Source organism: Anoplopoma fimbria, chromosome 18, assembly GCF_027596085.1.
Source record: "Anoplopoma fimbria isolate UVic2021 breed Golden Eagle Sablefish chromosome 18, Afim_UVic_2022, whole genome shotgun sequence".
Classification (NCBI taxonomy): Eukaryota; Metazoa; Chordata; class Actinopteri; order Perciformes; family Anoplopomatidae; genus Anoplopoma; species Anoplopoma fimbria.
This window is the reverse complement of record NC_072466.1, coordinates 10,796,390-10,818,568: the sequence shown is the minus strand read 5'-3', so window position 1 is coordinate 10,818,568 and position 22,179 is coordinate 10,796,390. Positions and strand designations below refer to the sequence as shown.

Below are 22,179 nucleotides of genomic sequence, written 5' to 3'. Positions count from 1 at the left end.
TTGGCACCAGGAGTGGAAAAGCTTTGCCTGCACTACATTGATTTTTTACACCTTCAGTAACACAGCTGAGTTTTTGTGTGCACGTCCCACTCCCTCACTTTGTTTATCTGTCTCTGTTATACCCACACCCCTTCCTTCCCCTCTCAAAATTGACTCAAGTATGCATATACTCACGGTCATGCCGGTACATACATATGCAGACACATGACATCCCGCTCATACCAAGGACGCCTGTAATTATACTGTGTGAAGTGGGGGCCACATGGGTTTGAGGTGGGAAGCTGTTACCTCTGTCTAGTCTGAAAAGGTGTGCACTCAGCAATATCTGCTAATTGGAACTTCTCGCCACACCACAGGATTTGCAAGTTGAGTGAATAATGTGTCAAACCTGCAAAAAAAAACCTCTCCATTCTCATGGTGCTACTGACTGAAGTTCTCAGTCAAGTGGATAATGCGTCCAAAAAATAAAAAACCCTCTCCGCCTTGTAGTGAAGCTATTGACATTCTGCAGATGGGGGGGGGGGGGGCAGATATTTTTCTGTTTTGATGGTTGATCAGAGAGCTTTTGGTCCTTAGTGGCCAAGGTAAGACAGCTGAGGCACATCTCACAGCTTAAAAGAAGGAATACAGACCATGTTTCCGGAATTGTTCCCTGACCAAATACAGTCTGAAGAGTTTTTACAACAATTCTAACCTTACAACAAAAGGGAAGCAGTTGAAGTGAGGATTATTCACCTTTCTGTTAATACTATTAATTATAATGTAAAAACAGTATGGTATCAATAACCACTAGTTAATTGCCTAGGTAAGCTTAAAGAAATCTGAATATATTTGGCAAATATTGACTTTCTATTGAATGTCAGTATACTGTAGTTATTCAGTCTTGTGATCTACAGCCATATAAAATTAATCGGCCTGAAAGTTGGTGTTCATTACACAAAATACACATTATTATTTTATTTATAGTCAGTTGGTCCACAACAACAAAAACGTGTCATATGATGAGCTTAATGTTTTTTAAGGGTATAGGAAGTATGAAGCATTCTGTACAATCATTTAAAAAAATGTTTGTATTGCTATCGTCCTTAAAAAATATCTAGATTTTTTAAACTCAACCTCTGACCTCTCATCCAATCATTTTCCAGGACACCATCAAGCAGCTTAATGAGGAGCTGAAGAGCATCGAAGAGGCTGAGAATCTTTGCACGTCCTTCACTGACTGGTTCAGCTCCACTCAGAAGACGTTCACAGCACTAACTGACACCTCTGAGCCTCTTGACCGGGTCGCCATGGAGAAGAAGATGAAAAAACTAGAGGTATTGATTTATTTACCAAAAAATGTACTGTACTTGTGGTGTTATATGGTTTCACAGCCACAGTTCTGAACCTCAATAAGGCAGTAAGGCATTTAGATCGAAGGTGCAGTGCGGCACTTACTACACCTCCATGAACAGGTTGCAATAAATCAGCACAGACGTTGTGCAAACTGATGAGTTAGCAAGACTCATGTTTGTAGTGGAGAATTTGAGCAAAAAACTCATATGAGTCCAATATCTAAGCCAGCAAAAAATGTCCTTGTGCAATCTTTTTTTCTGCCAAGTGGCATACAAACCTGTCGGGAACATCAAGTGTACAGATTTCTTTGGCAGCTAAAATATGCTCAGCCATTAAAATTTGCAGGACATTTTCAAACCAATCAGTGTTTGGATATAGCTGTACAAACTCACTCTAGTGGAAAAATTGTAGGTTTGTCTTTGTGGTCTTTTTGTCAAATGGATATAGGAGGAAAGTAGCCCTGTTCAAACATGTACAGACCGCAATAAAAAGAAAATCACCAGCATTGTTTGCTTGGCATAGTTCATATTGAGTGTGTAGAGGATTGGATGAGTTTCTGTGTATCGATCCGCTCTTTATGAAGACAAAGTGGGTGCCGCTTTAGAGGAAGCGTGGTAGCAGGGAGAGACCTCCCACTGTGAAGTAGAGGATGAAGAAGCGCCGGTGTCAGGAGCCTGCTGGCACAGACACTGTAATTGATGCAGTGCCCGTACCGCTTCACACCACACACACACACACACACACACACACACACACACACACACACACACACACACACACACACACACACACACACACACACACACACACACACATTTCTCTCCTCTTGCACTCGCTTCATATCACAAGATCCCTTCCAAAGCACTAACTAACAAGCTGCAGCAAACTTTCTTACCCATGAATCCTCTGTGGTTTCACACATTTTTCCACTGCCTTTCTTTATGTATCCCTACATCACATCTCTCTTTGTGTTCCTCACACACACACATATACAGAAATGCATTTACACACACACACACACACACACACACACACACACACACACACACACACACACACACACACACACACACACACACACACACACACACACACACACACACACACACAGACATTCACAATACATCATCTGGTGTGGGCTTTGCAGTAATCCCTGTCTGGGATCGATGCTCTGTCTCTGCACCAGGACTGAAGACATGCTGTCACCACATGAGTCCTTCCAGCACTGCAGATAATATGCTAGTGCTCCATCACTTACCCATTCTCCTGTAGTGAGAGCTACAGGGCTTTACAGTGTGCTGCGATGATTATGCATTGACAGAAAAGACCAGTAGTCAATAGCTGTGTCAAGGGCCATTAGTTGGATTTAGACTTCATTTGATTCTGAGTTGAAACTGTAAAAGTATGAGTCATACAGTAGTAGTGTTGGCCTAAATGTGCTTGTAACTTCATTAAGAGCTCTGAAAATGTATGTAAAGTGATAATGTACCAATATAAGACATATATGCATTTCAGAAGGCATAATTTTCCCCCTTGAACTAGGCAATTTCAGTATTTTTGTACTTTTTGTAATTTAAATCATAAAATTCCTCACATCTTACACTTTCCCTGACTCTGTTCCCATCCAGTGCCTCTTAACCTTTTCATTTAGTTTTATATTTGTATTTAAAAAAATTATTTATACAGCAGTTTCTCACCATGAGTGCTCTTAAAAGCATCCTCCATTCCCTGGTTCCTTTTAAAAATTGAATACAGGGCAATATGCAAAAAAGAAAAATGCAAAAAAAGAAACTGGTTTATCCTGCTCCTAATTAGGGGCCCCTCACTGCCTTACTCTTCCCTTTTTTTTATTTCACTGGCATTTCATAAATGTTAAAGGGCATTTTTCCCTGAGATTTCTGCCTGTACAGAATACAATATGATACTTCTGGGCTACAGTTTGCTGCAGTCCACACATTCAAAGCAGAGAGACAATTACCGCAGAGCTAACTGCTGCTCACCGGGTCACATTACTAATGTCTAACCGGTGTTAGTGATAAAAATGTAACTGATGAACATGGTTGTCAGCGGCACAGGTGAATTATAGTAGCTAATGGAGCCTGAGAATTGATGCAGAATAATAAACTAGTGCTCATTATTGACATCGGGTGCACAAGTCACTTGACATATATAATTTGGTCTGACATGGTACAAGACAGCTACAGCATTAATGGCACACTGTGTTCAGGACCTCACATATAACGTTCACCAGACTGAACTGTCTTCTGTATCAAAGTATTCGCACAACTCAATGAGGTTTCCAGCTTTCCATAAGTGGCTATTTTCATACAGATTGTGTGACAAAACTGTATAAGACCACTTACATATTATTTTGTCCTCGCTGAACTGAAATGTGAGCATTTGTTCATGTAAAAGTGAAGATCATTCAGAGGTTTGGATGGTGCCTCAAACAGTCTTGAATGTAAAATGAACAATTTGGAAACCAAATCCAATTCAGGAAAAATAAATTCTAATCTTGCGAGTATGATTCAACATGTGGAAAACCTGATTCGATGACAGGTGTGCGAAAGCAGCAGATGTTTTAATATGGAGTGGAGTTACTTAATCATGTATGTTTTATTTGTGATGTATGATTATATATATAATCATACATCACAAAATCTACTGCAAATGGCAATTACTGCAGACTTCCTTGTTTTATCTCACATGTCAAACCACACATAATTGTATGGACTAGATATAGTGTCTCTTATGGAGGTCCTTCTGTAGGCACATCGGTGACTGGAATGATAATCATGATGGAAGCTTCGTATTAGGCAGCAAACATGAACGTGCGCGTACAGACACAGGCCTTGTTATATTATGTTATCAGCAGCAGTAGCTGGAGGTCTGGGGTTGTTGCAGTGTGAAGCTTCCCTCCACTCAAGCAATAATAGACTGATGATGAAAGCTAGATGGCGTCCCATCGAGTGGAGGTCTGTGTGGGGTGTGTTGTGGTTGCCCTGGAAACCCCTGCAGCTACCGCTGCCCGTTAAGGGTCCATATAATTGGGACCTCCTTTCATATTATTCACTCTGGTTTCACCACAACATGACTTCCAAGTCTTCTCCACATCTCAACATGCAGGTGTCAGCCTACCTGATGGGTTCAAAGCCTTTCAAAAATAATGCCAGGCTGGACTGGTTGACTGAGGCATCACTGGAGGTGAAGGACAAAGAAATCAGTGATACTGTGTTTGAATGTTAACCTCAGAGTCATTAAAACTATAATAGTCGGATTCCCCTCATCCTAGAGCATACATGCTACAATTTTGGTAGATCAGAACAAAGAAGCTTCATTATGTATAAAATATAAAGCAATTGTGATAAAGCTGTAGCAGCAGCCTTGCTGAGTTGTATTTCTGCTCTCTTCTCACCTAGACTCTCCAGTCTGAGCTCCAACATGGTCACAGTTTCCTGAAATCACTGAGGGAGCGGGCGGAGCAGGCAGCAGGCTTCCTGGACGAGACTAGAGCTGAGATTTTAGGAGGGGAGGTGGAGGCTCGTCTTGCCCAGCTAGAAGAGCTCGCAGGTGGGCTGAGGCAGGAGCACAGCTTTCTACAGCGGGCGTTGCTGCTAGCTAAGGAGTTTCAGGACCGATACAAGGCTCAGGCCCAGTGGCTGGTGGAGACCAGGGCTTTGCTCAAAACCCCTCTGGAGCCCAAGGCTGAACTGTACCAACGGAGAGCACTGCTGGCTAAGTATAAGGTAAAGCAACAACTATGTCATTTCTCAAACAAACTGTATTTTAATTGAAATCACATGTATAATGCGTACATTTGCACTGCTGGGTCCAAATAGCAGCAGGACCTTACTGAATACTATTAGCCTAATGGACCACATGAGTGTCCTTGCTTGTCTAAATCCATTAGCTCAAAAATGGAATATACTTTCCATAAATGCTGAGTATTTTGTTATACTTTAATTTTGAGCAATGATCTAATCCAACAATAATAACTCCTACTGCAGCAGATGGGCTCCACTCAACATTAGAAGATTCTGAAAAAACATGTTGACTGTGTCCCCAGGCTCTGCTGCAGATGGTCCAGTCCCATGATGAATCCATCAGGTCAGTGGTGGAGAAAGGAGATGCTCTGCTGGCCTCCGTGCACTACCCCTCCATCAGAGACAAAATGACCAGGATGCAAAGGGACTACACTGAACTCTGTCATACTGCCACGGTGAGAACCTTTGCTCAGATGACAGTAGGTTTGATACACAGAACATACAAAAAATGATTGCTCTTTCCATGCAGGAGACTTTGCAGATGAGTTGACGCAAACACAAATACAGGGCATGTAATTCTGCTTCAGGAAGGTGGTTGTAATGGTTTGTTGCATGTGCTGTTTCTAATCAGTATAGTTTGATGGTGTGTATACTCACATTTTGTGAATTATGTGGTCCAGGCCCATGTGGAGAATCTGGAGGGCCAGGTGAAGGAACAGGAAGCTTACCACAACGAGCTCCAGGAAGTGGAGCGCTGGCTGCTCCAGATGTCCAGCAGGATGGTGACTCCTGATCCCACTGTGGGTGGCAGCCTGGAGGCAGCCACTCAACAGCTGTCCAGGCACAAGGTGACCAATCACATCTCTGGATCTTTCGCTGTTTTTTGTGGCATATCATAGAGCTTCAGTAATTAGCCATGATTAGAGAACAAAAGTGCTCACTTGCGCCCACTAAGAATCTTCAAAAATTCAGACTGATGTCGTTGTTATAATTGTTATCTTACTGTTGGTGTTATTATAATGAATAAAACAATCTTTGACATTTAGTAAAATTTACCTATGTTTAAGAGGTGTGAATGATTCTGTGACTTCATGTTGTAGCAAAACTACTGAAGATTTACTTCAGCTATTGGCATTCAATGTTGTTTTTGTTTAGCTCAAGGAACATTACTTTATGACCTGGAACTTAAATCATACAATATGGGTATTATAAAGTTATTATTAATCAGTTCTGCTTCTGACGTAAATAATGTTATTACATTACCTACTTGTTGTTATTATGATTGATTCACTTTTGAGTGACAGGTTACGCACAAGGTACCAGATGTCTTAAGTGTTATCATATTTATTTTCAGTTTTACATGACTGTACACAATTACAACAACAAAGCAAAAGTGTGTCACAATACGTCTGTGGAAAAAACTATTCGGTTAACACAACAGTTTAATCCATGATTGATTACTATTATGTCTGTGTGCACATGCTTACATTTCTTGTAGGCAAAATTCGATTTCAATTGATTTTTTCTGAGAAGCCTGATTTAATTTTTTGCTTTGGCGGACATCAAATTAATTTGGATAGAATAATACTGTATGGATTGAAAAAAACGTAATGATTCAGTTTCAGAAAAAAAAAAAAATCAGTATCTATAAGACATTTGAAGTTGAGTCCTAATTAACAGAGCTACTTTCATTCACAAATGTTCTTCTTTTAATTGTCTTTAAAGTTAATTTATTTTGTCCTGTCTAATACCATGAGACATCACTGTTTGCTATCAGTCTGCTCTGACCTCCTGTGTCATTGACAAGTGGAAAGACTCATTCTGTAATACGTCTCCACTGGAGACTCATTCTTACATGATTCTACTTTGGTACTTTGTCCTCAACAGGCCATCATGGAGGAAATAGCGGGCTTCGAGGAACGCTTGGCACGCCTGAAGGAGCGAGGAGACCACCTGGTACAAGGCTGCAGTGACCGTGTGCAGAGCAGGCTGAGACAGCAGGTCCAGGCTCACCAGCAAGGCACCAGAGACAGCTACTCAGCCATCTGTAGCACAGCACAGAGAGTGAGTGAGGAGGAGGAGATGGAAAGAGGGAGGGAGGGGATGCAGAGGAGGAGGAGGGAGGGATGGGATGGGAAGCTGAGAAGTGTTCAGTATTTGAAGTAGTTAAATGGTTCTCGGCCATTTATAATGTAAGACATCTTATACATATTGGTGCATTGGATGCACGCACAATTGCTTATGCATCCATGGACGTGACCACAGAGACACACAGTTCTACATATCAGTGCTATTAATATTCCAACAGCCATGCATCCACTTAATCCTAACCCATTCTGACACTTAAACCCATTTCTCAAGACAGCCCTTCACTGCCAGTGTAGAGGGCACCACCAATTAAGGCTGCCAAAGTGGAGCTCAACAGCAGCCATACTCAGAGAGACCCCACCAGCCAAAATCACTAACTCAATCTACCCATATTAATCTCTGCATATCCCCTGTCAACTCCACTTTTTCATGCCTGAGCCAAAAGTGGTCACACACCACTATTCAGTATCTCTGGCGAGCCCTCTAATCCAGGCCCACTCTGTCATTTTGGCAACCTCTACTCTGTCATCATAGCTCACCTCCCAAGACACCACCTCCACCAGCACTCGCACATCCAATCTGGCATTGTGTGATCCAGCCACACTTTACCACTACGCTGCTGGCTTCTCTACAACTGCGCCTCCAGTGTTACGGTGGCTGCCAACTGTGTCCCAGCACAACACAGCTCTAATATCCTGCCTGCCACTTGCCACCATGCCAACCTTCAAGCCTTTGCCAAATACACTGGGCGGTCTGCCAATGCATGCCCCCCTTCTTTCCCTTTTTCGGGCTCTCATATTAACACTGTCAATCAGACCACACTCCCCTGGAGGGCATGGACGCCTCTACATTCAACACCTGTCAAATACAACTCTGCATAACTGCCTACTTGTTCAGGTTATAGAATTTGTAGTTTGTTTGACCATCCTATACTGGCTTTCCTTATAACTTTAGTGAAGTCCCAACACCGAACCAGACAAGCCAAAAACCACTTTTTTTACCTCTCTCCTTACTTAACCCTATAACCTCTAGATGCCTGAACAGCCCCGACAAGTGGCGATATCTGCCATCAGATGATCTTTTTTAATATAACTATGGATACTAAATATGTGTACACAAGATGATAGACAGCAATTCAATATTATATATACTAAACTTATCCTTGCACATGCACAATTATGTTTAAACCTGTGTTTGTAATTATGTTTACATCACACAATTTTACTCTTACAGGTGTATCAGAGTCTGGACCATGAGTTACAGAGACATGTGAGTCTCCAAGACACACTGCTGCAGTGCCAGTCCTGGTTGACTTCTGTCTCGGAGGAACCAGAGCCTCCTGCACATCCTCCTCTTAGCCTGGAGGAGTCGCTACAGCAGGTACAGCATTGCTTGCCTCGATTTCTTTTAACATGTTGTTTTCCACTGAAATGAAGAATTGCTTAGTTAATAGTACTATATAAATGGCTGTCATTTAGCAAACTCAAAGACTCTTTTTTTTGGGCAGGTGAAGCAGGAAAGGGCTCTCCAGGAACAGGCCAACACTTACCTCCAGCTTGTGTGCTCAACATGTGACTTGTCCCAGCTGAGGGTCAGGGGGACTGCAGCAGCTATCCAGCAGGTCAAACTGCAGGTCAGTTAGCTTTAACAAGCCTTTCATTTGAATATATATTATTTGGCGAAATACTCCTGAATTGATTCCATTGTGTTTTTGTGTCCAGATTGAGGAGCGCATGCTGATCTGTGAGGAGGTAGCAGACAGCTGGAGGGACGTTGAGGAGCAGAAGGCAGATCTGGAGGTCCAGCTGAGAGAGACAGAGCAGCAACTTCAGAACCTCATCAGGAGACCCGCGGAGCTGGAGCCCAAGATTGCACAGAACCAGCTGGACAAGGCACAGGTCCGTGTTTGGTTTACATTACATTACATTACATTACAGTCATTTAGCAGACGCTTTTATCCAAAGCGACTTACAGGAAGTGTATTCAACATAGGTATTCAAGAGAACTACTAGTCACCAGAAGTCATAAGTGCATCTCCTTTCTTAAACAATCATCTTAAAGCATAAACCAGAGCAAAAGTATAGTGCAGAAGCAAATTACTACGAAAACAATAATTGCAACAAACTAATACGAATACAATAAGTGCTACAAACTAATACGAATAGGATAAGTGCAATAAACTAATACGAATACAATAAGTGCAACGAACTGATACGAATACAATAAGTGCAACAAACTAATACGAATACATTAAGTGCAACAAACTAATACGAATGCAATAAGTGCTACGAGGAAGGCTCAGGGTAGTACTTCATGAAGAGGTGAGTTTTCAGCCTGCGCCAAAAGATGGGCAGCGACTCTGCTGTTTACATGCTGATGATGAATGATTTTGATTGATAATTCTGTATCGTTGAAAAAATTGTATATGTCATGGTCTCGGCAAACTTTTAGACTACCTAACTAGACTAGAAATTCCATTATCTTTCCAACAGGAATTCCTCCAGCAGATTAGGGAGAGACAGTCTGAGGTAGCCCATTTGAATGACGCTGTTGGTAAGATGACAGATGGGCAGGTCTCTCCTGCCCTGGAGGAGATAAGGAGACTGAGGAGAAGCTGGATGGATCTGGGCCAGCGGGCAGAAGACCTGGAGTCTCAGCGGGGGGAGGACATGCAGCGGAGTGGGGAGTACCAGGAGATTGTTGTTGCTGTGGAGGAACTCTTCCACCAAGTATCCAGGGAATGGGACTACCTCGCAAGGTATCAAGCTGTTCTGTAGAAACTGTGATGTTTCATTTTTGATTAGTATTTTCAAACATGCTGCCCATTCATTGACAAGTGGATGTATTCATTAAATTATGTCACGGCTATTTATACAGTAATTACTATACATACACACATTTCCTCTGGTGTTACAAACTTTGCTTTCTTTTTATCACGGCCAAGACTATTACCACAGCATAATTACTATACCACTGTAGTAACCTGATATCCTTACATCCATGCCTGTGTGTACCTAGGGCTGACACAGAGAGTACTAGTGAGCATCTAGAGGCTCTAAGGAAGCTCTCCAGTGACCTAGAAGAGCAGAGAGCCACTCTGGAAGACCTCAGAGAGCAGAGACAAGCTATCCTGCCGCGACTCAGCCTGCTAGACAAGGAGCTGATCAAGCAGCAGGTGGAGCTTCATTCTTGTAGATCTTCAGCTGCTTCTTAAGATCGAAAGTTATGATAATCGAGTATATAAGTATTGTATCCAGTTTTATTGGATGTTCTGCTTTTCACTAGGTTGGTCATCTGGAGCAGCGCTGGGCCCAGCTTGAAAGCCTGATTCAACAGAAGATCCAGGATTCCTCACAGACACTAGAGGATCTTGCCCGGGTAGAAACCCAGCTAAAGGATGCCAGGGAGTGGGTGGAGGAGCAGCGGCCTGCTATTGCCTCTGCGCTGAAAACCAGCCCACCCCCGATCTGGCCCAGAGTTTCCTGTTCGACCACCTGAGTGTGTGCGTAGAACTGGAGGCCCGCCAGCAGCTGCTGGGTCAGGCAGTGAGCGAGGCCCAGGCTGTGGCTTCCAGACTGGGGCTGAGTGAGAAGAGATTCCTACAGGAGCTTGTTGAACAAGCCCAGACTGAAGTGGAGGCTCTGGGGGCTCGGGTGGCCCAAAGGAGGAAGTACCTCAGTAAGGTAAACATCTGGATTTTTGTATTGGATGCAAGGAGCATTTTAATTATCTCCTAAAGGACCTAACTTTATTCTGACCTGTAAGTCTGGTGAAAACAAGAAACGCTTGGTCTGAGAAATAAACTGTAAAATAATCCCATGTTATTACTGATTTGTCTTTTTCAAGCTGTTAGAACTTTGTTAATAATTAAATGTTTAATTATTTCTCTCTAGGCCTTCACAGAGAGGACACAGTTCCTACAAGGCCTTGGGAGAGCACTGTCTTGGATACAGCAGCAGGAGAGGAGGGCTTTGATAGATGACCACATAGCGCTTCTCCCTGAGGACCTAGCCAAACAGGTTGCTGCTTGTCGAGGCGTCCAGTGTGGTTTACGAGCGTACCAGAGAGAGCTGGCATCTCTCTGGATACAAGGGCGAGAGATAGAAAGAGATGCCACGGAAAAAGAGAGAGCAGAAACTGTGGCGAGACTTGAGAAGCTGCAGGCAGTGTTTGAAACGGCTCTCCAGAGGACAACCCAGCGTCTCACAGACTTAGACAAAGCCTTGACCTCCAGGAAGTACTTCCAGGTTGACCTGGATAAGACTTGCCAATGGTTGAGACGAGCAGATGCCATCACCTTCCCTGAAATCAACTTCAGCAACATTGACGATAACTCGGAGTTGCAAACACAACTGTCTAACTTTCAGAATGTCCTAGAACAAGCTTCAGAGTACGAGAACCTTCTTCTTATCGTCCAAAGAATAGGCCAGGAGATCCTCCCTACTCTGAACGAGATTGATCATTGCTACCTAGATGAGAGGCTCAATGCCTTGCCTCAGCAGTACAACGGCATCCTAGCTCTTGCCAAAGAGAAAAAGGACAGAGTCCAACAAGTAATCTTAGAGCGAAAAGAGTTCAGCACTTTCTTTGACATCACTCGTAATGCACTGGAGGAGCTTCAGGAGCAGTTTGACAATCTGGAGAAGCAGACTATCAGTATAAGTGAGGAGGAACTTGTTGTTTGTCTTATTAATGAATACAGAAAGATTAACGAAAGTTTATTCCATATTAGCCCCGCTGTGAGGGAACTTCATGGAAAAACGGAGGGGTTTCTCAGTTGGGGTCAGCAATTCAGAGCTGCAGAGACACTGCAGCTGGTCAATCTCCATAACACACTGAAAAGGATGAATGATCAGAAAATGAAACACTTAGATGAGTGCTTGAAACCACTAGTTGAACAAAGGAGAGTATCCGCCAAGTTGGAGTCAGAGTTTAAGTCTGTGAAGGAGAAGCTGGTCAGACTTAAGTCAGACACAGAACAGGGTGCCATGGATAGAATCACAAGTGTTTATTCGCTGCTTGAAAGTCTGGATTGTTTAAGCTCTCAGGTTGAAGAATGTAACGAACAAACTAAAGGCCTTGGTCTGAAGTTTGATCCCAATGCCTTTCAAGAAACTAAGCTGCAGCTTGAATCATTGCAGTCTTTACGATGTGAAGTAAAATGTTTTATTGATGAAAGTGACACAGTCACAAAGAATGAAGATTGTACGAAAGATACTGAGAAAATGTTGGAATGGCTTAGGACTATCAAAGACAAATTGGAGGAGCCTTTGAGTCTTTCAGAGGTCAGCATTGAGAGGGTAAATGAGGAAGTGCGCAAACTGAAGATCATGGAGGAGGAAGTGAAAAGTATATGTAGGATGGGAGATGCCTTAGGTAGAAGAGAAAAGCAAAGGTACTGTAGCGGGAAAAGAACAGTTCCTGCCAACATAGAAGAGAAACTACAGGAGCTGGAAAAGCTGGGAGCTGATGTTCAACAAGGAATAAGCAGAAAACAGGTATGTGTATATAATTTATAGAAATTACAATCATAAAGACATTTTCTAGTCCTTTATTTTTCTAATTGATACCCTGAACCCATCATTCATGGCTCGAACCTTCTGAGTATTATTTTCCATCTCCTGTTCGCCCATTCTATTAATATTAATAGGCTTAGGGGAGCTGAAATATTTAAAAGACAGTTCAAGAGATCCCATGAAGTTTGAATTAGTACTTGAATAAGTACTTAAGTTATTATTAATTTATAACTGGAGGGATATAATGTGGTTAAATACCATTTCCCAAAGATCCATTATGTTGAATAATAAGTAAAAGTAAGGATGACACTCTCCACTGAGTAGAATTTTGACCTTGGACATTTTAAGAGAAAGCTTGACAACCCTTTTTACTGTATATAATACTACAGTTAAAAACAACTAAAGTTAAGTTACCTGAACTTAAAGTAAAGCTCTGGAACAGGACATTTTACACATCTGAAGATATATTATACTTAAATATTTTTTGCTGACAGGACCATGCTTGTTGTAAAGATTTAGTCATGAACTCTATAACTGAAGGAATTCACGTAGAAAGAAGCAAAAGCATTTAAAAGTTAATTAAATCACCTTGTGCATATTCTAGCTGGCTGTGGATCAAGCGCTTTCCCTGGTCCAGAGGAACCACTTATCTCTGCAGTCCACGCAGAAATGTCTGGACTCTGCTGCAGCTTTACTCCAGAGGGCCAGCTCGGGGGTGGATCTTGCGAACCAGACAGATTGTGTGTGGGACGTTGAAGATCTGTCAGCGCAGGAAAATAACTTTACAGCTGGTTTAGAGGAGCTGAGGACTTTGGATCCTCTGCTCGAGGATTTTATGAAAGCAGAAGCGATGGCTGAATTTAGAGAAAAAGTTGAGGCAATGCTGCTGAGAAATACAGAAGTCAAAGAGCAACTGGATGCTTACAGAGAGATGCTGCAGAGGTGTGTATTACTGTTAATGGGGAGCCAAGTAATATATGCATACACAGCTGACACGAGCAGTCCATATGATCCATGTTTTAATAATAAAGCTCCATTAATAGCAGTCTGTAATTTGTATAATTTTCCCAGTTGCACAGCTCTATGGACCTCCTTTCAACATGAGAAAGAGACACTAGTTGAACAGATGAATGACGCAGAGGGCAAGATGGCCGTGTTCACTACAGTCAAAGCCGTCAGTATCCAGCATGCTGAGGAAAAGTGTCAGAGATATAAGGTGGGACACTTTCTTACACTCATGAAAGAGAGATACTGTAGAAAAGGGTTGTCTGATTTTTATAGAAAATTGTCTATCTTGTATGTCTTGTGTCCCACGTGGCTGTTGTATAAAATTACAACATTTGTTCTTGTCATGGCAGAGGATGCACATTAATATTTAAACAGTGGAGTGTTTATGCATTATTCCCTGTTCACTATCGTCTGCAGAGTTTTTTCTTTTAGGGGAGAATTTTAGTTTTCCATTTTATAAATGTTTCATTAGACTGCATTTATGAAATGACTTGTATGTATCTGTTGTCATCTTTTGGCTGTAGTCTCTTGTGGCTCACATCAATCTGCTAGAGTTGCCTCTAAACGCTTTGAAAGAGAATGTAATAGAGCTGGAGCAGATCATCTCTGAGTCCAGCAAAGCTGTCACCAGCCACTCTGTGTCGTCACTGTGGCAACGATGGACCAGGCTCCGCAGTGTGGCCAGAGCCCAGGAGAGGGCACTGGAGGATACTGCGAGGGAGTGGAGGAACTTCACTGACAAGGTAAGAGAAGATACTGTACATGTGTGGGTGATACTGTGCATGGTAGCATGTGTGCTGAGTGTGCTTCAAGGATACACATGTACATTGTAAAACTAACCATCAGTGTGCCTGCAGTCCAAAGAAGCTGATTGTACCCACAGAACACTTACAGTTGACAAAGACAGAAGTCTGGAAAATAGTTCTTGCTCTCACAGATTTAGGTCAACCACAGCAACAACTCAATACCAGTTGCAGTGTGTGATGTAACTACAGGCCTCATGTCAGTTGTTTTCTTGCCAAAACATTGTCTCATGAAGCGTTTTCCCGCCTTGGGAGCTATTGCAAGTGTGTACACTGTCAGCTCCCAAGAATTCCCATAAAGTAATGCTCCTAAAAGGGAAATTAGGTAAAAAAAAAAAAGGAATGGTGGCGACTTCCTTATTCAGTATATAGCACATTTCCTGTTGTTGACCAGTTTTCTATGGCTCCTTTGTTCAACAGGACATGATGTAATTCACTGAACTCTAGACTCTGGTTTCTCCCTTCAACTATCAGACTAGCATAGTGAATACTGTATACTTTAATCATCGTTTGGACCTTTGGATGTATGTATCACAGTCCCACCAGTAGGCTGAAAAGTGACTATTCTTTGACTTTTTATACTAGAATTCATGAAATCTATCTCTTAAATCATCTCTAAAGGTGTCCGTTGGAGTTCTTGCAAACATACAAAATTTAAAAAAAAAGTTTACTGTGTCTCTCCAAACCTTAAGGTGTAACTCAAAGGTTCACCACCTTTTGTGGTTGCGACCCTCCAGAATAATCAGGTTGATGTTCCCGAGCACGAGGCATTGTCCAATGTGCTTCAGGCACTGTGTACTTTTGATGCTTTGAGTGACTTTTTCTCTTTGCCCTCACACTTATGAAACGCACACACTAAAATGTATTCCAAGGCAAATTACATCACTAGGCCAAGCAATGTAATGTAAACCATTCCCAAGCCTAAAATATGTTTTGGTTTTTTTTAAATGTTATTTCCTTCACAACCATCTGGCAATCGAAATTATCTCCTAACCATCCTGGGAGTCCCGACACCTGGTTGAAAACCACTGGTCAAACTAACGTGCTGAATGTGTTTCTTTCCTCATAAAGCTTTTTTTTTTAATATGCTTCAAATTCAACATTGTTTACATCCATGTTTACTAGCTTGTAAAGAGTAAATCATAAACCCTACATCTGCTGCATCAACTGAACCTCAATCTTTGCACATAAACTTCCCTCAGATGGAGAAGGTGCGCTCTGTGTCCCAAGACCTTCACAGTCGTGTCCCGGACAGCACAGTTGAGAAGGCTGCCACCAGGGCAGCGCTCCAGAGCCTCTTGGAGTACCATGACTCCTTCGGCCTGGAGGTGGAGAGGGAGCTGTCCATCCTGGCCCTGCTGAGGCAACACACTCGCAGCCTCAGAGGAGAGGAGGAGGAGGAGGCCATGGAAAAAAAGGCAGAGAACGGACTTGAAGAGACGCCTTGTATACAACAGATCAGAAGCATGCAGGAGCAATATGACAAGTGAGTGACCCAGTGCTGAGGCTGCTCAAGCCAACTAAAAACAGGATTAACCTAATGACTTTGTATAAACTAATTAACAGCTTTTAAAATAAATAATCTTTGCTTCTCCAGCCTTGTGTTGCGGGTACGAGCCAGCAGGGCTCAGGTTCACCAGGAGTTGAGGGAGAGAGAGGAGGTTGAGAAGGAGCTGGGCTTGGTCAAAGGATGGATCCAAGATACTCGTGGTTTACTGCTGAGTCCCACTGCAGACCTGGATTCACTGCTGCAAGATCTAGAGGTAGGCCACTATAAACACACACACACACACACACACACACACACACACACACACACACACACACACACACACACACACACACACACACACACACACACACAAAGCTAACACATAAGGACAAACTGACTTATCCTCGGCAACTAGCTGCAAAACTTATCTGGCTTGTTTGAACATAAATATAGTATCCCGTCATATCAGAAAAGAAAGTGATTTGCCCTCCTGTCATTTGATGTTGTTTGTGTTGTAGACGGCACATGGTGAGGTCATCAGCAGGCGTCAGAGTGTGGAGCGCATGACAGAGCTGCAGCAGTCCAAGTACCAGGAACTCCAGGCTGGTCTGCCTTCTGAGCTCAGCATGCAACTGGCTGAGGTGGCTCTGGCTTTGGGATCCGCTGAAGACCAGGTGACCTCTTTTGGCTAGAGTTTAACGTTTTATGTATCAAATTAGGACTGTCAAATGTGAGTTTAATAAGTTAATCGGGTTAAAAAACACTGAATTTATAAGTGAAACAGTGACCGTATGTCAGTATGTACCAGTGTAAAGCTGGCACTCGCTTGTTTGAGTGGTTATGTGCGGTCTAATGTATGAATTTACTTCTCTGCTGCAGGGCTCTTAGTGTGTCCAAACCAATACCATATAGCATTGTTAAACGGTGCAAGTTATCTTTTGATATATAGAGTATAGTAAAATGTGTGTATTTACGCCATCTGCTTTAGGTCCAGGCGAGAGAAAGGGAGGTGCAGCAGACCAGAGATGTGAAAGAGGACTTCAGCTTCAGACTCCAGGATATTGAGGCAAAGCTGAAGACCATCGCTCTGAAATTGGAAGACAAGGGTGCCGACCTGGAGGAGGCCAAAGAAGAGACCAAAGTAATCAACCAGACAGATTGACTAATTAACAGGCAATTAACCCCTGTTAAATTGGCTATTCATTTTGCAGATGTTGAGGTAATGAGTGTGGGAGAGTTGGAATGGCATGAATGGAATTCTGCCTTCAACAGTGACCCACCTCTGAGAGGAGTATCACAGATGGGAGACACAGCCCCTTCCTCCTGTTCTCCTTCTTTTCGACCCAACTTTTTTCTTTCTCTCCCACCTCTGCCCATCTGTACATCCACAAGGCCAGGAGTGTGTGAAGTTAAAGGGATACTTTGTCATTTTTTGACTAGTTTAAAACTAATCTAAAAATCTAAAAGCTTATAAATTTAGCAAATATCTTTTTTTCTTTCTTTAAAATTAAGTTTTTTTGTTTAAACAAACAGTGTGTAAGGTTCACTGATCACTTTATGGTAAACACAAACTTATATTACCGTTGTACTTTGATTTTTCTCGACTTGACATCTCGTCCTTTCTCCTCTCTTTTCACCTCACCTTCTTTCTCTCCTGTCCTCTCTTGCAGGCCCTTTGTGAAGAATGTGAGTGCTGTTGTCGCTCTGTGGTAGAGTTAGGAGTAGCGGTGCAGGAGTTTGGTGAGCAGAACCCTCTGCTTTGTAAGCAGCTGGGCGACGCTGTGGCCAAACTGACAGAGGTGCAACGGCACACCACGCAGCAGGTCCAGGACAGAGCCAACAGACTGAAGAAGGTGAGAAGTCCGTTCAGTTAAGCATGTCATGTAGACTTCCCTAAGTAAGTAAGTTCTCAATATTTCTTGCATGAACAAACCAAAAGTACATATATTTTTTATATAGTTGTCAGAATTTTGAGGCCAGAATCAGGGAAATGCATTGCGTTTTATTCATTTTTTATGCATTAATTCTTCTGTCTTGGTCTTTCTCTTGTGAGCAGGCAGAGAGACAGGTGGAGGAATATCAGGGTATGAAGGCATTCATTTTGGGCTGGACTGAAAAGGCAGAATCTCTGGTCACTGGTTGTATCATCTGGGGGTCTGCATCCCAGCTGCAGGAGCAAATTCGAGCACACCAGGTGAGTCTTGATGAGTCACACAGTAGGGACGGCTTTAAAATGTCTGAAAACTGCTACAAAAAAATTGGGTTCAGATACATTTAAATTTATTTATCCACAAAATTAAATATGAATGTTCCCTGCATTAACCTAGTAAATATGAAGACGCTCCACAAAAGCTAATTAGTTTCTCACACTTGTTTGATTTTCAGTGATATGTCATATACTGTTCAGTGTGTTGGCCGGCCTTAATTAGTATAATTGCGCAAAACAAAAGGCTCCTCTCTCTGATTTGTAATTTATGTTCCTACGGTGACAGGCATTGCTGCGGGAGTGTCGGGGTCTCCATGGCGACTTGGAGGCAATGGGGGAGAGGGAGGGGCAGCTGGGGGAGGTGTTGCAGACGGAGAGGTGGATCCAGCAGGTGAAACACCTCAGCAGACACACAGAGGAGCTGCAGCAAACTGCCAAGACTCGCCTCCAGAGTCTGCAGGATGCCGCAAAGGTAAACCACATTCGCATTCAGGCAAGCATTACAGGAGCCAGACATCAATACTGCTTCACCTCTAAATTGTCTAAGGCCTCTCTAAACAAATTATCTTCATTAAGAAACGTAGCTAATTTGATTTCTTTAATCCAAACATTTTGGTGCACAAGATGTGCACATCCCTTAGGAGCTACAACAGTGCCGTCCTATGGTCATTCATGGAGTACTACACCATCATAATGGAATGCACTGTTTAAGGTTGTGGTGCAGCAGTAATCTGTTACCTTAATCTGATTGCCAAACACCGGGTTCCCAGGTGACAGTCTGGTGCTGATTGTTGCTAATAACATTGTGTGTTTGGAAATGTGTTTACAATTCCTCCTGTGAGTTTGGATTTCTGGAGTGTAGACAAAGCACAACCTTTGCTACAACTGGTTATGGAGTTTCTTTTCATATGAAATACATGTTTTTCAATTAGAAATTGCAAATGAAGAGATTTGTGTTAAAGAGATACCTACCATTTTATTTATAGCTCAAATAAATTGATATTCTTTTGTGGACTGGTGTTTCAGTATTTATTACTGCAAGCAGGTCCACTTCAGAAATAAAGAGTTTTTGGATATCCAAATATCATATCTATTTTTTTCTTCTTATGTATAGAAGCTACATTACATGTATATGATACTCAAATGATTAGCTGCTCCTTACTCCCGTATGTGCTTCCCTTTTATTTTTGTTATCTGTCTGTTGTCTCTCCTTAGGACATGTTGCTTTTGGAGGCGGAGGTGAAGATCCTCCATGCTGCTGTAGACCAGATCCAGATCACACTTGCCTCACCAGACCTCAACAGGCTCAGCCTCAGAGAGCAGCTTACACAGAGACAGGTGAATACACAGATTTAAAAAAAGCTTTGTTAATGATCAGAATTTAAACTCGGAGAGAATACTGCACATACACACAGTGCGTGCAGACACTTGCAACATGACATCAACAAACTATTAAAATTATAATAATAATTAAAAAAGAAAATGTAAAAAAAAAAAAATCATATTCTTAACACAGCATTGCTTTATCACACACCTAACAATTCCTCATTACGCTCTAACAACCCTTCATTCCTTCATAAGCGTCTGCTGGTGGAAATGGAGGGCTTCAAGCAGCAGGTGGCAGCAGTACAGCAGTGTCAGAGCGCCCTCCGGATACCAGAGGAGGTAGTGGCCAGCCTGCCTATCTGCCGCACAGCTCAGATTCTGCAGCAAGAAGCCAGCCAACTGCAGCACACCACCATCCAGCAGTGCAACATCCTGCAGGTAGAGGGCAGTCCTCACATTGCAAATGCTTTAGAAGTGTTTGTGTAACATTTTGTTTCTTAGTTTTTTTCCCCCTAAAACTATCAAATTATCTGTCAAGATACAAACTGTAGAACAGAACATCGTCATGCATCGTAGCAGTTGAGGTGTATAGTTGGTAATTTGTCACCCTTTTTGAGGATTTGTATAGGTTTACATCATTGACTTGTCACTGGTTGCTCAAAATACTGCGGCAGTGTTCCAACAGGCCGTCTCAGGAATGTGTTTTTGTTGAGTCCCCCATCAGACAACTTATCCTCCTATCCTTCGGTTCTAGGCTGAATTTGCTTTTAAGCTCATTGTAGTGAAGATTAGCCTTTGGACCAAGAAGCAAGTGACCTTCTGAGACAATCTGGAGCACAAACACCTAAAGCATCTTGGCCGTTTAACCAAGCTAAAGATTTGGAACAATGAGTCCGTCTGCTTATATACATATTAAAACAATAACTGCAATATTATGAATGTTATCTTGGAGGTTATGCTTACACAGACTTAATAATCCTTAAATTAACAGAAGAGGCGTTTAAAACACTTCTTAGCTTCAATACCAGCAGATCTCAGATGACTTCTTTTAGGATTTAGTAAATTTGAAAATAATTTGTTTATCCCATTCTGTTAAATGCCACACTGTTTTATACATGTTAATACACTTAGTTATGCTGTGCATATACAAATCAATATCATGGAAGCATTCTGACATGGAGAGTGGAAGAGATGACATCTGTAGGTGACACTCACCTTTAACTTCCCTTGAGGGAGAGGCAAGAGAAATGATCCTTTCCCTTCAGTGATCAATAATATGTATCACATTTCATCAATTGTTTGACAAAATGTGCCGCTTCAACCGCTTTTCTTTTATGGTTTCTTTTTTGCAGGAGGCTGTGGTGCAGTATGAACAGTATGAACAGGAAGTGAAGAACCTCCAGAGATTAATAGAAGAGGCTCACCGCATCATTCAGGACCGGCCCGTCTCCACCAATAACATACAGGAACTTCAGGCTCAAATACACCATCATGAGGTCAGTGAAAACACACACTTCTTCTGTGATATATTTTTTAAAACATAAGTCAAACACCCATATGTGGTTTATTTTAACATGTCGTTCCAAAACTATGGACAATAATTTGCTGCTCTAACGTCCTTCACTCTTCTGAGAAGGCTTTTTCAATAAGATTTTGGAACCTGGCTGCAGGGATTTCCTCACATGCCTCACAGTTTAGAGAAAGGACCTTCTCTAAACTGTTGCCACAATGTTCAAAGCACACTGTTATTTATAATATCCTTGTATGCTTTAGCATGAAAAGTTTCTTTGATGTAAGCTAAGGTGCGTCGACTGAACCATAAATCCTGAACAACACGAGCATCACATAAAATCTAACAAACCAGGAAAACAGAACAGAGGCCACTTGCCATTTGACATTTAAAGACGGTAATACACTGATGTCTTACAATGTCGTTTCAAATGAGGCCAACGTCAACATCAAAGAGCAGAGGTTTGAGTCATTGAATATTTCCTGTACTTTGTAACAGTGTGAGACATGATAAAAGGAGAAGTTGAAGCAGCAGGAAACATACTGTATATCTTAAAGTAGTTGAGGGCAACTGTTATGACAGAATCAGACTGAGCGTTAGTCATTTAGATATTGAGCCTGTGTTGTAACTGAAGGCGTCAGAATCATCAGTTCAACATCATCACTTTTCTGCAATGTATATATATTTTCTCTCATTGATCTATATGGATTTTTTTACGAATACACCATGGGAAATTATTTGATGCCTCTATAACACCAGCAAATCTAGAATAAATACTGTACAATAAATCCTATTTTAACATTGTGTTATCAGAGCAGTGCCACCACTTACAGCAGGTCTGAAAGAATATTTTGTCGTGCCACTACAATCCCAGTTTGCACACATTCCTCCATTATCTGATGGCACATGTAGATATAATCTGCATAGATTCATATGTTTTAGTAAGGCCTGTCTTGTTGCAGTTTTACTTTGCTGAGTAAGTGCATTTGATCTCCAATGCGGAGAGAGAGATCGGGAAGGAGGGGGCTGGCAGACTGAGAGAGGCAAAGACCTGCAGAGAAACAGATCAAATCTCTCCAGAGGCTCTCATTTCCTATTACATTTTAACCTTCCCTGCTCGGTTCTGGCTGA

At 42.1% G+C, this 22,179-nt stretch overlaps 1 protein-coding gene across 1 annotated transcript in view; it reads left to right on the top strand.

Moving 5' to 3' along the window:
• syne1a (spectrin repeat containing, nuclear envelope 1a) overlaps positions 1 to 22,179 on the top strand; it is a 117,896-nt gene that overhangs the window by 57,455 nt on the left and 38,262 nt on the right. The window contains 26 exon segments of the mRNA XM_054619084.1: positions 1,146 to 1,316; positions 4,755 to 5,081; positions 5,402 to 5,554; positions 5,780 to 5,947; positions 6,987 to 7,163; positions 8,421 to 8,567; positions 8,695 to 8,820; positions 8,909 to 9,085; positions 9,680 to 9,945; positions 10,206 to 10,362; positions 10,473 to 10,650; positions 10,653 to 10,870; positions 11,081 to 12,685; positions 13,308 to 13,645; positions 13,775 to 13,919; positions 14,236 to 14,454; positions 15,717 to 16,000; positions 16,112 to 16,277; positions 16,525 to 16,680; positions 16,995 to 17,147; positions 17,677 to 17,859; positions 18,063 to 18,200; positions 18,499 to 18,684; positions 19,428 to 19,550; positions 19,794 to 19,976; positions 20,891 to 21,034. Of these exon segments, the coding sequence (XP_054475059.1) occupies positions 1,146 to 1,316; positions 4,755 to 5,081; positions 5,402 to 5,554; positions 5,780 to 5,947; positions 6,987 to 7,163; positions 8,421 to 8,567; positions 8,695 to 8,820; positions 8,909 to 9,085; positions 9,680 to 9,945; positions 10,206 to 10,362; positions 10,473 to 10,650; positions 10,653 to 10,870; positions 11,081 to 12,685; positions 13,308 to 13,645; positions 13,775 to 13,919; positions 14,236 to 14,454; positions 15,717 to 16,000; positions 16,112 to 16,277; positions 16,525 to 16,680; positions 16,995 to 17,147; positions 17,677 to 17,859; positions 18,063 to 18,200; positions 18,499 to 18,684; positions 19,428 to 19,550; positions 19,794 to 19,976; positions 20,891 to 21,034 (6,288 nt within the window).